Source organism: Nycticebus coucang, chromosome 4 (assembly GCF_027406575.1).
Source record: "Nycticebus coucang isolate mNycCou1 chromosome 4, mNycCou1.pri, whole genome shotgun sequence".
Taxonomy (NCBI): domain Eukaryota; kingdom Metazoa; phylum Chordata; class Mammalia; order Primates; family Lorisidae; genus Nycticebus; species Nycticebus coucang.
The window spans coordinates 59,484,549-59,502,134 of NC_069783.1; the positions used below are offsets into that span (position 1 = coordinate 59,484,549).

The 17,586-nt window shown below is 37.9% G+C and overlaps 2 protein-coding genes across 11 annotated transcripts in view; one reads left to right on the top strand and one right to left on the bottom strand.

The window, feature by feature from the left end:
- Positions 1-7,992, bottom strand: part of PUS10 (pseudouridine synthase 10) — a 56,322-nt gene extending 48,330 nt beyond the window's left edge. The window contains exons 1-4 of one of the 10 annotated variants that reach the window (XM_053589425.1): positions 7,888-7,992; positions 4,652-4,752; positions 3,191-3,331; positions 601-843 (exon numbers count right to left, since the gene is read on the bottom strand). In XM_053589425.1, coding sequence (XP_053445400.1) covers positions 601-843; positions 3,191-3,316 — 369 coding nt within the window. In that variant the 5' untranslated portion in view covers positions 3,317-3,331; positions 4,652-4,752; positions 7,888-7,992. The other 9 variants (XM_053589420.1, XM_053589424.1, XM_053589421.1 and 6 more) reach the window with 9 other exon arrangements.
- Positions 7,993-8,264: 272 nt separating this feature from the next.
- PEX13 (peroxisomal biogenesis factor 13) overlaps positions 8,265-17,586 on the top strand; it is a 36,829-nt gene continuing 27,507 nt past the window's right edge. Inside the window, exon 1 of the mRNA XM_053589544.1 lies at positions 8,265-8,402. Coding sequence (XP_053445519.1) covers positions 8,311-8,402 — 92 coding nt within the window. The 5' untranslated portion in view covers positions 8,265-8,310. The remainder of the gene's footprint in view (positions 8,403-17,586) is intronic.

The following is a 17,586-nucleotide window of genomic DNA, read 5'->3' on the forward strand; positions in this document are numbered from 1 at the left end:
AATAAAAAAAAAAAAAAAAAAAAAAAGAATGGAAAAGCAATTATCCAATGTACTCAATACTAATCTGAAGCCAGTAGATGATCTAATGCATATCCAAATAGGAGAAAAAAACTCATTTCAAGGGTTAACAAGGAAGGGGGAGAGGGTGAGTAGCTTTCACTGAATGGGCACAGGGTCGGGGGTGTGTGGCACACTTTCTGTGTGTGGGACATAACCACAAGAGGGACTCTACCTAACAAAATCAAATATTTTGACCTGGTTGTTTGTATCCTCACATTAACTTAAAATAAACATATTTAAGAAAAAAATAATTTCAGATTAGCATGCTTTTGTTTTTTTAAAAACATTAAGAAAATATCTTCATGATCCAGTTGTGTGAAACAAGTTTAAATGAATGACATTGTTCCTTTTCATATAGAAATTCTTGGTCTTAAGACTGAAAATCTCTATATAATTGTACTTGTAACAAAAAACATGACATTGGGCAGTGCCTGTGGCTCAAGGAGTAGGGTGCTGGCTCCATATACCAGAGGTGGTGGGTTCAAACCTGGCCCTGGCCAAAAACTGCAAAGAAAAAAAAGAAAAAAACATGTCATTTACCTTTTTAATGAAATCTTTCTCACAGAATTCTTGAAGAATTCCTAGGCATACATTGCATACATTTAAATTTGAGTTCTCAGAAGCAATAACAGAGAGGCTTCCCTTTCCATTTTGATTCAGATTATCAAGTCTTTTGTCTTCCAGTTCTTGTAGTCGAATTTTCTTGGGTGGTGGGTTTGGAACTTCTAAAATTAATTCATCTTTTTCAGTTTCCAGAAATTTCTGTAGTTCATTGAGCAACTCCTGGAAAGTTAAAAAAGACAAAGTAATAATCCTTTCACAATACCCTTAAGCCTTTCTGGGTAAGATGAAAGTGAAAATTAGGACATATCACAGATTTGTATAATGTTGATTTATACCAATTCTGGAGCAATTAATTTATTAGTCAGCATTAGCTTTCTAGGGAATTTAAAAGAGAATTACCTAACTCTTATATGTGTGGATATTTTTTTAGAAGAGCTCCATGCATTTAGAAGGAGCTAAAGTCTTACATCTAAGGCAGAAAGTCTCCACTAATGAATTTATTAGTTTTGTTTGTAGTTCTGGTGCGAGGATCATTTGCTTCATTTGCTTGCTAACTTCACTTCAGTTGTAATCATTAACATATATAAAAAGCCTTGAATTTCCATCTTTGCTAGTTTATTCATAACTTCACAATCCCTAAAACCTCACAAGTGTAATAGTATGAAATCTGATCATTGATAGTGGGGTAGAAGTCTAAAAAGTATTAAACAAGGTATACAGATGTTGACAATACTGAGATCTGGCATCATAATTACAAACCGTTTATATGTATTTTTTGAAAGAAGTACTCTACTACATTCTGGTTTGCCTAATTTCTATAATTCCTTGTATTAGAATGCAAAAACTGTATTCCTTTGAAATTATTCTCATAGTCCAGATATTCCGTTCTTCTAAACACTCAGAGGACTTTTCCTCTGTTTCATCTAAATTAGACAGGTTTATTCAGCTGTTGAAAAAATATCTATTTAAAATCATTCAGATTACAATTTATTGACTCTAAATGAAAACAATGTTTCACTCAAAACAAATTTAATTCATTTTATTGATAATTAGTTCTTCTGTTTCAACAGAGAAATATACATACATACACGTACATTTGATCCACACAAATGTTTACTGTTACCTAAGATGTGTAGTGTCAGTATAATATAGCACACATGTAGATATACATATATTTATATGACTAGAACAGGTAAAAACTTGAGAACATTTCCCCAAAAAGTCTTCAAATATTCTTATATATTTCTTTACATAAAATGAAATTTAAAGTTGGTAACAGTCTCTTTATATAATACGTATTTTAAATCTTAAATATAGAGATAGATTATAATGAGTACGAAAAAGTATATGAGGGTTACACAAAACTAGTCTTATTGTAGTAATACTGTGTATAAATGAATGTACACATATATTAATTATCATAGCATATGTACCATTTCCAGTCTTTAAAGTGTTTCCACATACTTTATTAGATATTGTCCCTTAAAATCCTGTGAGGTAGATGTTATCATCATTCCCATTTACAGAGAAGTAAACTGAAGCTGGAAGTTGTGGAACTGGGATTCAAATCCATGTCTTCTAGCTCCAAATCCTAGGCTTTGAATTCAGACAGATTGTTCAAATCCTAGCTTGCTCACTTAATAGCTGTGTAACTTTGGGCAGGTTGTTTAACCTCTCTGTGCCTCAGTTTCTTCATCTGAAAATAGAGACAATCATAGTGTGTACTTACCTAAAAGGTTATTATGAAGATTATGTGAGAGCTTGACATATAATAATGCAAAGTGAATACTGGATATTATTTCTAAAATAATAGAAACAACTAATTATGTTTTTAAAATGTCTGCTGTTGCCAACTCCTAGGCAATTTTTAAAATTATAAGAAACTGAGTATGTATATGTGTATACACACTGTTTACACATGTATATTTACATATAGATTACTATCTGCCTCTGAAAAGAACATCACTATTACAATCAAACATGTTTCATAAATATTATATATCTTATGCACAGTCTTTTAAATGTCAAAGCTCTCTGTATATTACCATACATGTCAGAGACCTCTGTATATTACTTTTGTTATTAATAGTAATAATGATGATAAGCATTTACTTCTAGAGGGTTCCAAATACAAATGGTAATGTGGAAAATAGAGAAAAACAACAAAAAAGCAACCATATCCACAGTGTTTCCACTTAACAAAAGATACCAAGACTATTAACCCCTCCTGTTATATCTTACTAATATTGGTGAGAAGCAATACTTTGTGATATTCTGTTTAAATATCCTTTAGGAAAGGTCTATACAAACATTACTAGGGAATTCCTCCACAAAGATCACACTACACTAAATGTTAGATGTAATCACTTAAGAAAGAACTTATATTTCTGAGACTAACTTTTTTAAGGTAATGGAAATCCCAAAATTATCATTACCAATAATTATTTTCTTATAGTTTTTAATTTAAAGAGTGGTGAATATTTACCCTCAAAAGTGTAGGTATTCACTATAAAACATTGAGAACCTCTCTTAACTTAAAAAAAAAAAAAAAAAAACCTTAAAATACCTCATATGGAAGTTTGTAAGGTGCATGGAAATCCACACCACAGAATCTGAAGACACATCTCGGGCAGGTGCCAGTATTGAGCAACAACCGGGCCACATGCTTGTTTTCCTCCATCAGTGGGATCATATTGAACAATTGTAACTAGAAAGAAAAGTGAAACTAAGGAGCAGCTTCTATGTTTTACTGTCACAAATAAGCTATCACTTTTAGGGATTAAAAACCCTTCTGAGATCGTGACCAGCCTGAGCAAGAGTGAAACCCTGTCTCTACTAAAACTAGAAAAATCAACTATGCTGGTACACACCTGTAGCACCAGCGACTCAGGAGGATCATTTCAGCCTATGAGTTTGAGGTTGCTGTGAGCTACCAGCACTTGCAGTGAGCTACCACCACGAAGCCACTGCATTCTACCTGGGGCAACAGAGCAACACTGCTGGTCTCAAAAAAAACAAAACAACAATAAAAAAGCCTGGCTTTTATTTGAAAAACACTATTTTGTACTCTCTAATCATGCCCCTTTCATAATACACATATTCTAAAATATAAACTTGAAGTTATATTATGGATCTTTGTAAAATAGATCAGGAAAGGTTTCCAATTATCAAGGAATTTAGTTTAGCATCGTAGATTATCAAGAACATTAATATAAGTTGATAAAAACATAAAAAATGGTTGCCTTTGAGGGTAATGAAAACAAAAGTACAAAGTGAAATTCTGCTTTTTGTTTTGAATCATTCAGTATTGAGAACACAGTTATTAACTTTTTCTATTAGAAATTAAAATTGATTTTGCTAGAAAAAATAGATCAGTAATAATTGATAATGGTTGACTAATAACAGTTTAGCAGTCAAGTATTTAAAACAAATTGGTGAGTAGTTCTAAAAACATCAACCTTAAGCCTGAGCGAGGCAGCTCTTGCCTGTAATCCTAGCACTCTGGGAGGCTGAGGCAGGTGAATTGCTTGGCTCAGGAGTTGAGACCAGCCTGAGCCAGAGTGAGATTCCCATCTCTAACCCAGTTACTTGGAAGGCTGAGACAAGAGGATCCTTGGGCGCAAGAGTTTGAGGTTGCTGTGAGTTATGATGCCATAGCACTCTAACAAGGGTGACAAAGTGAGACTTGTCTCAAAAATAAATTAATAAATAAAAATTTAAAACATCAACTTCACTTTGATAAAATAAAGGCTAACTGGCAACAATTAGCAAAAATGAGAAACATCTGCTCTTTTCATCCATGGGTATCCAACAGAAACTAAGTGCAAAATATTTGAAGGAAATTATTTGCCTAAGTTGCCAATTTTTGCAAGTTGAATATACTCACATTAAAAAAATACTACATACAGAAAGGGAGGAAACCCAGTATATCTCCTATTGCCAGGAAGAAAGGGTACTAAAAATTCAAAGTACCTAATCAATCTATGTTTGGCAAAAATAGATCTGGACCAGGCAAGGTGGCTCACACCTGTAATCCCAGCACTTTGCGAGGCTGAAGTGGGAAGATCACTTGAGGCCAGGCCAGAAGTTCCAAGTTGCAGCCTATGATCACAGCCACTGCACTCCAGCCTGAGAAACAGAGCAAGACCTTGTCTCAAAAAACAAACAAAAACAAAAAACAAACAAGATAAAACCCCACACAAAAAGATCTGATTAGTGACAGTCCACATTACCTTAAAATGAAGAACTCGAGCTATTTTATAACTATGATCACAAGGCAACCTTGTGGCATGGCACAACTGTGATCATGTAAATAAAAGACAATGGCACCTTTTAATTTGTGCAGTTTCATAATTCAGATGAAACTTGCTTAAAATTTGTGGACCAGTAAAACTCTTAACAGCTTACAATGAAGCTGTGATTCTTAGTCTTTTCCAACCCTTTAAAAGTCACTATTTACTTCAAGTTTCTAAATATTTGGGACCACCTACCAAGAGAAGTAGATCCTTGACTGACATAAGGAGACAAGCATATATCAATAGAACTTTTCAACATAAACATCAGTTCAGCTGCCAATACCATGAAAAACAGGTTGCCTCCAGCTGGGTTCTAATTCAGGTGAATAGTGAGTCAGCAGGGAAAGGAAGAGGAGAAAATCGGGCTTCTATGGATACACCAGTGATAACTTTTTTTTTTTTTTCCTGAGACACATCCTCAAGCCATCACCCTGGTTAGAGTGCTACCCTGGGTAGAGTGCTACGGCATCACAGCTCACAGCAATCTCCAACTCCTGGGCTCAAGCGATTCTCCTGCCTCTGCCTCCCAAGTAGCTGGGACTACAGGCGCCCACCACAACACCAAGCTATTTTTTAGTTGCAGCCATCATTGTTGTTTGGCAGGCCCGGGCTGGATTTGAACCCACCAGCTCAGGTGTATGTGGCTGGTGCCTTAGCCGCTTGAGCCACAGGCACCGAACCACCAGTGATAACTTTTGAGATACTGGGACTGGGAAACATTTAAGATTGCCTAGGTAAATTTGGGGTCCAGGGTATTTTCAAAAAAGTATACAGAATATTTGGATAATGTCCTCTAAATAACAATGCTCTATGAGGTCAAGACAGTATTTGCAAGTGTTCTGAATCCCTTTCCCCAGCCTATTTAATCTGTTTGTCTAATGCAAAAAAGAGATTGAGATTTTGTGAGGAGCTAAATTCATATTAAGGTGCTTTCCTGACTACATTCCCCTCACAGAGAAACTATTTATGTCTTACTCATTATTTTGTTATTTTTTTCCTCCTCCTTTCCATTAATTAAGGTCAAGGATTTTATTTCTATCACAATTAACCTTTAACTCAAAGAGAAATAAACATACCCTCCTCCAAGAAACAAATCAATGTGTAAGTGCTTGAAAAGGACACTTTGTAGCGAGTATTTCCCCAGTTACATTGAAATTTATGCCCGCTTTTCTTTGGTTAAAGACTGAACGGGCCTGGCCCAGTGGCTGAGGCCAGCAATCCCAGCACTTTGGGAGACTGAGGCGAAAGGTTCACATGAGCCCAAGACTTTGACACCAGACTGGGCAACCTGGCGAGAACATCCACATCCACACCCACCCCACACCCCTAGCCCCTGTCTTTACAAAAACTTTAAAAGGAAATAAAAAATGGCTGGGCGTGGTGGTGTGCGCAGGGAGGTAGTCCCAACTACTCAGAACATTGAAGTGGGAAGATTGAGAACAAGGCTTCCAGGTTGCAGTGAACTATGATCTTGCCACTGCACTCCAGCTCGGGGCCACAGAGCAAGACTCTGTCAAAAAAACCCAAATAAAAATTGGAGAATTTTTATCTCTCCAATAGGTTCACTAGAATAAAGGCATCATGTATGGTCAATAAATAACACATTAGCCGCATGCAGTGACTCTCTCCTGTAATCCTAGCACTATGGAAGGCTGAGGTGGGTGGATCGCTTGAGTTCACCAGCTAGAGACCAGTCTGAGTAAAAGTGAGACCCTGTCACTCCTTTAAGAAAAAAAAAAAAAAAAAAAACCTGAAAATCTGAGGCAAGAGGATCGCTTGAGCCCTAGAGTTTGAAGTTGATGTGAACTATAACGCCACAGCACTCTATCAAAGGGGGCCAAAGTGAGACTGTCTCTAAATAAATAGCTAAATAAATAACACATTACAATCTCCTGGCTGAGGTTCCCAACCCTGTTGAATATTACGAAACCTATTCTCAGGAATTTGAAGAGGTCTGGGGGAAAAAAACCCTCTTGAATATATGTGTGAAATAATTGAGCTATGGATTTACAAACTTCTCAACATCATTTTCACTTAGCAACAATCTAGCGACTTCGCAAGCATGTTAACATTAAAAGGAAGACATATATTACGCCTTAAATTTAGTTGTTTCATTTTGATGCAATGTAAGGATTTCGTAAAACATCCGAAATCAGTTGTTCCATATTTTATTTATCTTTTAAAGCAAGCCCCGAGAAAAGTATCCCACCTTGTTAGTTTGCCAATGCTGGTTGCGGTAGTTAAGTTTTCAGACTTTTGTTTACGTGTTGGTTTCACAGAAAGAACAAGTTGCCACAGAACCGCCTATGTGTCAGGGTCCCTACTAGATTGAATCCCTTCTCCACAAATCAGCGATAACTAGCCCAGACTGGTTTACTGAAGAGTAAGGAACATTCATTCCACCTGCTGGACGATTACAAAAACCACTCACGGAAAAGGAAGGGGAAGGTATGAGAAAAACCACCAAAATGACAGATTGACTCTCACATCTTGAGATTTTTTAAAAAATCTCTTTCTATATAGAAGGTTGCAATTCATCCTGTAGCACGGAGGCAGCGTGTAGATTGGGAAGGAGGCGCTCACAACTTCTTTGGGCTCCCGATACACTAAGCTATGGAATTTTGAGAAGTTCATCCTAAAATCTAACCTCCAGCCTCTGGCCAAGCACGCCCTCCCCACTTCGGTCAGGTCCAAGAAACTTCCCACTCACCCAATAGGAGATAAACGGTCCCCTCCAGCCCTACCTTCCAGCATCCAGTCGGTACCCCCACAACCTCAGACCTGCCCGCCTCACCTTCTCCCAAGACGCTGGAGCCTGAGATTTAACCCCTTCTGGCCTCAGAAGGAACAGGGAAGACTAAAGACAACGCACCTATTGCGTCTACCAATTCTGTTCCCCAAGGAAACGAGAGCTTTAGAACGAAAGTACCAGCCACCTTGCGCAAGGACTAAGTGAACATCCCAATACCTGTTTGTAGGGAAATCTGTAAAAACTGCCTGGGTTTCCGCCTTACATCCCACTTAACCTGCTAGTATAGGAATGCGTGGGTTTTGCTCCAGGCCTGACACTTCGCGTCTCAGAGAGCTTCCGCAGAACTCTGATGTCTAGGCTATTGTAGTCGCTAATAGAGATATCGATGAGTCCTTACCATCGGGTTTAGAAAGGAAACACTTTCTGGGGCAAATAAAAACATAGCGTTTTCTCCCATAAATTAGTGGCATTCTCCTGATTCCTCGTCCCTGGTCACAGCTCTGAGCAAAGCACCACAAGTCCTGTCCTAACTGCAGGGATGTGCGGAGTGGAGGACTCGGCATTCTACCTACTGAGCCTGGCGCTCAAGCTGCTTGTGTACTCGGGCCTAGGAGCAGGAGGAGAGAGGAGGTGGAGGAGATGGCGTCCCAGCCGCCACCTCCCCCGAAACCTTGGGAGACCCGCCGAATTCCGGGAGCTGGGCCGGGGCCAGGACCCGGCCCGACATTCCAGTGAGTGTGGGATTCTTCAGGCTGTGAGTTTGGTGGGCCGGAGGGGGGCTTGCCCGGAGGCGGTTGAGGCCGTTGTTGAGGGGAGGTATTATCCCCTCCCCCCTCAGTCCTTCCCCAACGTTGGGGATGGGGGCCCGAGGGGGAGCTGGGGCTCTTACTGTGAGGATTTCGATGCCTGAAAGCTGTTTCTGACCCGACAACTTTAGGCAGCGAACGTTCGGGAGTTCCTGGGTGTCTCTGGGTCCCAGTGTTTGGAAGAAAGGGTGGCAGCTTTCTGCCCCTTTCTGTTTGCGAGACACTGAGACAACTTTCGGTCTGTAGCACTGGGGAGCGGAGTTTGCCCAGCCTCGGCACCAATAAGGAGCAAAGTCTTTGGTAAAAGCTGTTATCAGTCTCTCGTGAAGTTGGTGAAAGCTCGAAAGGTTTTACGCAACTGGAACCCAAGCCTATACGCTTTGTGTTCTTTTCTAGCATAATTCAGTTGATTGTTTCGAATTTGGAGACGCAACTTTAAAGCAGAAGGTCTGAATTTCAGGATTCAGATGGCCTGTGTGTGCAAAATAAGTGTATTTTTCTGAGGCCTATCGGGTTTTGTTTTGTTTTAATTAGTATCCAATGGTTCTACAATTTAACAAGGTTTAAAATATACAGAGATAGAAGAGTTTCATAGCCTCATGTATTTTGTGTTTGATCTAGACATCTTAATTCACAAGAGACTCGAATGTTAAATCACTTGAGGTTATCCTAAGGCTTAAAAATCTCAGATTTATTGGAGCATACTGACGTATTCGGAAATCTTTTATTAAACGTTAAAGTATTTTAACACAGTACTTAAGTTAATAATGATAAAGACGTGACAAATAACCTTTAATGAGTCTGTTAGGGCAGGATGACCTTTTCTGTTACCTTTTTATGAGTGTTTTCCCTTTTTTAAATTTGGACTGTTGGTTGGACAAGAGGTTTTATTTCTGTTTATGTAAACTTAACCATTTTCCCACTTTTTTCATTAGGAACTATTTAAAACACATAGTGATTAATAGTAAAATAATACATGTATTCACCACTCAACGTTAAGAAGTATTAACATGTGCTAAATTTGCTTCAGATTTAAAAAAAAAAAGGTAAACATTCCCATTCTTTCTAGTGGTAACTATTCCTGTTTTGGTGTTCAGTGCGCCCAGTGTTTTAATATTTTAATACTTACGTTTGTGTATATTATGTATATAATATTTAAAACTTAAAAACAACTATGGATAGCGCCTGTAACTCAGTGGGTAGAGCGCCGGAAGGTGGCGGGTTCGAACCTGGCCCCAGGTCAAACTGCAACAACAGCAAAAAAAAAAAAAAAAAAAAAGGGCCGGTGGGCGGTGCCTGTGGCTCAAAGGAGTAGGTAGCTGGCCCCTTATACCGGAGGTGGCGGGAGGTGGCGGGTTCAAACCCAGCCCCGGCCAAAAACTGCAAAAAAAAAAAAAAAAAAATGGCCGGGTGTTGTGGCGGGCGACTGTAGTCCCAGCTACTTGGGAGGCTGAGGCAGGAGAATCTCCTGAGCCCAGGAGTTGGAGGTTGCTGTGAGCTGTGACGCCACTCTACCGAAGGCGATAAAGTGAAACTGCCCCTCTACCGAGGGCGATAAAGTGAAATTCTGTCTCTAAAAAAAAAAGAAAACAAAACTTAAAAACAACTAAATAAATAATTTGTGTATTTTTTATATTTTTCTCTTTTTCTGTTGTCCACTTTTCTATTGGCTTATCAATTTGTAAGAATACTTTATTGTTGATAATCCTTTTAAAATTTTTATTTATTTTTTTTTGTTTTTATTAAATCATAACTGTGTACCTTGATGCATTTATGGGGTTCAGTGTACTGATTTGATATACAATGTGAAATGCTTACATTGAACTGATTAACACATCCATCACAGTTATATTCTTATCTTAATAGTTTTGAAATGTGCCATTGCATCATGCACATTAGGTGAGGTCCTCCCAAATATCCTCCCTCCTCTGGCCTCCCAGCTCCCCAGGATCTCTCTCCTCTTCCCCTCTACTTTCTGGACTGTAGTTATGTTTTACCATTTGTATGAATGTGTAGGTGATGATTATATATTGATTTCATAGTAGTATTGAGTACATTGGATTGAGTACATTGGACTTTTTTTTCCATTATTGAGATACTTTACTAAGAAGAATATGTTCCAGCTCTATCCAGGTAAACATAAAAGATGTGAAGTCTCCATCTTTTTATGGCTGCTTAATATTCCCTGGTGTACATATATCACAATTTGTTAATCCATTCATGGGTCTGTGGACCCTTGGGCTGTTTTCATGTCTTGGCAATTATGAATTAGGCTGCAATAAACATTCTGCAAATGTCTTTATTGTAAAATGATTTTTGATCATCTGGGTATATACCTAGTAGAGGAATTGCAGGATGGTAATCCTTTTTTGTTTGTGTATGTTGCTAATATCTTTCACTCTATGGCTTATCTTCCTTGTATTTATGTTCAGTTTTTTTGTACAGACGTCTTAAATTTTGTTTTGTTTTGTTTTGTCGGGTTTTTTTTTTGGCCGGGGCTGGGTTTGAACCTGCCACCTCTGGCATATGGGACTGGCGCCCTACCCCTTCGAGCCACAGGCACTGTCCGACGTCTTAAATTTTAATACAGCCAACATGGTCATGTTTTTGTTGTGCTTTTTGTCATCATTTCTACCTAGATCAGGAAAATTTTCTGCAAATGATATTTTCCTTTAAATGTTCTGTTTTTTGCATTTATATCTTTAATACACCTGAAACTGACTTTGTTCTACAAAAGACAATGTGAAGTATGGAATCTAATTTTTTCTATATGGAAAACTAATTGTCTCAACACTGTTTATTGAGTAGTCTATTCCATCCTAGCTTAGAATGCCATCTATTTCATATCAAGTTTTCCTAAACGTATGATTCTGTGTTAGTCTATTGGTTGGTCTATTTGTCTATTCTCTAGTTGTTGTAATTACAGAGTTTTGCAACGTTTTGGTATTTAGTATGTCAAGAGTCTCCACACATTGCAGTTCTTCAAAATTGCCTTTGTTATACTTAACCTTTGTAAAAAGGCTTACTGGGCTAGTTACTATAACTTTGATAATTTATAGATCAAGTGTCTTTCCATCCACAAATATTATATAAATTACAGTTGGTGAGAATTTTGATCATCTTTTTTTCGCCTTAAATAATGTTTTGTAATTATCTCTATGAAGTTTTTTTCCCCAGCCTTTATTTTTTATTCTTAGGTTCTTAAATTTTCCACTTGATTATTAACTGATGTGTCAGAATGTTATTGGTTTTTAAAAGCTATATAAATATTATGTACAGCATAATGTCACACTCTTAATTTGTTCCAATGGTTTGGTTTAAATTTTCTCATGTTCTATGTAGACAATTCTGCCATTTGCAAATAAGCTAGCAGAGATAGCTAGCATCTTTGTATTGATCCTGATTTCCATTGGAACGGTTCTGAAGTCTTACTTTTAAGTATGACGTTTGCTTTTTGTTTTTGATAGATATCCCACCAAACTTCTATTTTTCTTTTCTTCTTCTTCTTTTTTTTTTTTTTTTTTTTTTTTTTGAGACAGAGGCCTACTACATAGCCTCGGTAGAATTTTGTGGTGTCACAGTTCACAGCAACCTCAAACTCTTGGGCTTAAGTGATTCTCTTGCCTCAGCCTCCCAAGTAGCTGGGACTACAGGCAACCACCACGACATCCGGCTATTTTTTTGTTGCAGTTATCATTTTTTGGCAGGCCCGGGCTGGGTTCGAACCCATCAGCCTCAGTATGTGTGGCTGGTGCCCTAACCACTGAGCTATGGGCACCAAGCCCAAACTTCTTTCTAACTTGCTCAGATTGTTATAAAGAAGTGTTAAATTTTATGAATGGCTTTTCTGCATCTGTTGAGATAATTATATGTATTTTTTCTTTAATAGAAAAATGCGGTTTACTGCATTAATTAACTTTCTAATGTTGAGTCATCTTTGCCTTTCTGGATGAACTATGCTTAGTTGTGACTTTTTTATGTGCAATCCTAAATTCTCTTCTAATATTTTGAGATTTTATACACACCCACACACCCACACATATATATGTGTTCCTAGGTCAAATTGAAATTTTCTTTCTTTGTACTATACTTAAATGTGATATTTATACCTTTGTAGGTAGACTGTCTTCTCCTTAGTAACAAAATTTAAGATTAAATTTGATACTTCGGTCTTTTATAGTTTTGTTATGCGTTATTAGATCTGAAATGTTTGATTTTGAATCAAAAGTTTACTTTATTATATTTTAAACAAGAAGCAGCACCATTAATCAAAGTATGTGACTAAGCCATCAACACAGTTTTACCATTTTAACAGCAGCTTGTGTGTGCCACTAGCAAAAAAGCCCGGAGAGGGAGTGGCAATGAAATCGCGAAAGGTGTTTTCTACAGCTTTATTGAGAATTGAATATTTTGCCTTGCAAGAATTAGTCCAAAGCCTATAAGAAATGGTGGTCAGTTGGTGCAAAGTCTGGTGAATATGGTGAATGACAGAGAGTTTCCAAGTCCAGCTTTTGTAGTTTGAGCAGAGTTGTTTGTGGGCCAGCATTGTCTTGCAAGAAGATTGGCCTATCTCTGTCACCCAATCTTGGCTACTTAACCACAAGCATCCTCATCGTTTTGTACAATTGGTTGTAGTAGACATGTACTATGATTGACCAAGTTTCATGAAGCTATAGTGAATAATACCAGTGCTGGATCACCAAACAGACACCATTAGCTTTTATTTATGACTATTCAATTGTGTACTGTGTTTCAGGACTTCATCTTTATCCAACCATTGTGCCAAATGTTGGCAATTGTCAAAAAGAATCTATTTTCATCACATGTGACAATACTATGTAAAAATGGCTTGCCTCTATGTCGTGACAGCAAAGAAAGTCAAGCTTCACTGCGATTTCTCTTCTGACATTTATTTGATTCATGCAGAACCCATCTATCCAGCTTTTTTACCTTGCCAGTATTTCTAGTGGTTCAATATTGTTGGAATAGTAATGTCAAACCTTGCTGCTAGGGATGCTGGTATTTTTGAGACAGGAGTCTGCCAGCCTCATTTGCTGGCAAATTAATAAACTTCTCTTTCTTTCTAAAAAACAAACAAACTTGCTGCTAATTCACACTTAGGTTGAGATGGATTCACTTCCACTTACAGCTTTCAGTTCATCATTAGCCACCTATGTCTTGTCACATCACCCACGTGGCTCTTTTTTTTTTTTTTTTGAGACAGAGTCTTACTAGCCCTCAGACTGCCTCAGACTGCCATGGTGTCACAGCTCACAGCAACCTCAAATTCTGGGGCTTAAGTCATTCTCAAGTAGCTGGGACTACAGGCATCCACCACAACGCCTGGCTGTTTTTTTGTTGCAGTTGTTCTTGTTGTGTACCAGGCCCAAGCCAGGTTCAAACCTGCCTTGGTGTATGTGGCCAGCACCCTAACTACTAACCTACGGGCGACAAGCCTCACATGGCTCCTTTTCAACATTAAAATCACCAGAACAGAACTTCTCAAACTATTTATGTACTGTACACATTAGCCACATCCTTCCCAAATACTTTGTTGATATTTTGAGCTGTCTTTGCTCCATTAGTTCCATGATGGAACTCATATTCAAAAATAACATGAATTTTTACTTATCCATGGCTTCACAAAAATTATTCTTAAAAAATTTTGAAAAATAGTCACAAGCCAAAATGTGCATTTGGAAGAATGAGGATGTTCCTTCACAATAAAATTTTAAAAAGAAAACATGAAATGCCAAGACGAAATGTCAGAGATATCAACTATCAAATTTAGTACTTAAGGAAATTGGACATTTCATACTTAATAACCCAGTAGATTTGAATATACAGACACAAACAAATATATAATATTCTTCCTCCTGCTCAGGCCCCATAGTATTCATTCTAAGGATTTATGTCTTTTTGTAATTCAGGAAAATTCTGGCCAGTTATACCTTTAAATATTGTTTGAGCACTTTTCTTTCCTGTATATTCTATTAAACATATCAGGAATAGTTTCTGCTATAAGTAACACTGTCTGACTTACTGTGTTGGACTATAAAGACATTTATTATTAGCAGATCTGCTGTCTCAACAATGAAACAATCTTTCCTGTTTTTTTTTTTTTTTCTTTTTGGTGCTTCTATCAACTTTCTGACAGTGATCAGCCATCTCTGTCTTATTCTTCCTCCTTTAAAAAGAATCTCCTTCCCCTCCTCCCCCGCCCATCTATTTTTAAGATTTTTCTTGGCTTTAGGTTTTCAGCAATTATACTTTGTTAAGCCTTAATGTGGTTTTCTTTGTATTATTCTGGGTGGAGATCTGACTTTGCCTTTAATTAATTTCTGAAAAGTTCCGACCATTATTTCTTCAAATACTGGTTCTGCTAATTGTTTCTTTACTCCTTCAACTCAAATCATACAGAAGCCTTATATTTCACTGTACTTGTATCTTACTCTCTATTCTGTATTTTCCCTTTGTTTATTATGCTTCATTCTATGTATTTTCTCATGAACTCTCTTCTAGTTCACTGATATTTTTCTTTCAGTGGGTCTGATCTGACCAGTCATTGAGTTCATAGTTGTAGGTCTGTTTCTTTTTGGTTTTAGAATTTCCATTTGGTCCTGCTTCATAGGGTCTGTCCTCTGTTGAAAAATTCCAATCTTGAGGGCGGAGCAAGATGGCAGCCGAGTAACAGCTTCCTTGCATCTGGGCACCGTGAGTCTGGGGAGATAGGACTCCAGGCGTCTCTGGCTGGTGGGAACTGCCTATCATCACTCCTATGAGGATACAGGGAGTCAGCGAGAGACTTCTGGACCCCAAGAGGAGGACTAAATCCGTGGAAAACCGGCAAGTGGTCGCGTGTGTTCAATCCGTCTAAACCCGCCCACAACTTCCACAGGCACAAGAACTAAAAGAGCAAGAGGAAGTGAAAGGAAAATTAGGGCAAGGAAACAGATAAAAGAAATCACTCATGAGGAAGAATCAGCAGAAAACTCCAGGCAACATGAAGAACCAGTCTAGAACAACCCCGCCAAGGGACCATGAGGTAGCTACTGCAGAGGATTCCACCTATACAGAAATGTTAGGAATGACAGAAAGGGAATTTAGAATACACATGTTGAAAACAATGAAAGAAATGATGGAAACAATGAAGGAAATTGCTAATAAAGTGGAAAATAACCAAAAGGAAATCCAAAAACAGAATCAAATAAGAGATGAACGATATGAAGAATATAAAAAGGATATAGCAGACCTGAAGGAACTGAAACAGTCAATTAGGGAACTTAAAGATGCAATGGAAAGTATCAGCAACAGGTTAGACCATGCAGAAGAAAGAATTTCAGAGGTAGAAGACAAAGTTCTTGAGATAACTCAGACAGTAAAAGAGGCAGAAAAGAAGAGAGAGAAAGCAGAACGTTCACTGTCAGAATTATGGGACTTTATGAAACGTTCCAACATACGAGTTATAGGAATTCCAGAAGGGGAAGAAGAATGCCCCAGAGGAATGGAAGCCATACTAGAGAATATTATAAAAGAAAATTTCCCAAACATCACCAAAGATTCTGACACACTGCTTTCAGAGGGCTATCGGACCCCGGGTCACCTCAACTCTAACCGAGCTTCTCCAAGACACATTGTGATGAACGTGTCCAAAGTCAAGACAAAAGAAAAGATTCTGCAAGCTGCCAGGAGTAAGCGCCAGTTGACCTACAGGGGCAAATCCATCAGTTACCGCAGACTTCTCTAATGAAACTTTCCAAGCAAGAAGACAATGGTCATCTACCTTTAATCTACTTAAACAGAACAATTTTCAGCCCAGAATTCTGTACCCTGCTAAGCTAAGCTTCAAAATTGACGGAGAAATCAAATCATTTACGGATATACAAACATTGAGGAAATTCGCCACAACAAGACCAGCTCTACAGGAAATACTTCAACCTGTTCTGCACACTGACCACCACAATGGATCAGCAGCAAAGTAAGAACTCAGAAATCAAAGGACAGAACCTAACCTCCACACTGATGCAAAAGATAAAACTAAGCAATGGACTCTCACCAAATAAGACGAATAGAATACTACCACACTTATCCATTATCTCAATAAATGTTAATGGCTTGAATTCCCCACTGAAGAGACATAGATTGGCTGACTGGATTAAAAAACACAAGCCATCCATTTGCTGTCTGCAAGAAACACACCTGGCTTCAAAAGACAAATTAAAGCTCCGAGTCAAGGGTTGGAAGACAATTTTTCAGGCAAATGGAATTCAGAAGAAAAGAGGAGTTGCAATCTTATTTTCAGATACATGTGGATTTAAAGCAACTAAAGTCAAAAAAGACAAAGATGGTCACTTTATATTGGTCAAGGGAAAACTACAACAAGAAGACATTTCAATTCTAAATATTTATGCACCCAATTTAAATGCTCCCAGATTCTTGAAGCAGACCTTACTCAGTCTGAGCAATATGATATCTGATAATACCATCATAACAGGGGATTTTAACACACCTCTTACAGAGCTGGACAGATCCTCTAAACAGAAATTAAACAAAGATGTAAGAGATTTAAATGAGACCCTAGAACAACTATGCTTGATAGACGTATATAGAACACTCCACCCCAAAGATACAGAATATACATTCTTCTCATCACCCCATGGAACATTCTCCAAAATTGATCATATCCTGGGACACAAAACAAATATCAACAGAATCAAAAGAATTGAAATTTTACCTTGTATCTTTTCAGACCATAAGGCACTAAAGATGGAACTCAACTCTAACAAAAATGCTCAACCCCACCCAAAGGCATGCAAATTAAATAATCTTCTGTTGAATAACAGATGGGTGAAGGAAGAAATAAAACAGGGAATCATTAACTTCCTTGAGCATAACAACAATGAAGACACAAGCTACCAAAACCTGTGGGATACTGCAAAAGCAGTTTTGAGAGGAAAATTCATCGCTTTAGATGCCTACATTCGAAAAACAGAAAGAGAGCACATCAACAATCTCACAAGAGATCTTATGGAATTGGAAAAAGAAGCACAATCTAAGCCTAAACCCAGTAGAAGAAAAGAAATATCCAAAATCAAATCAGAGATCAATG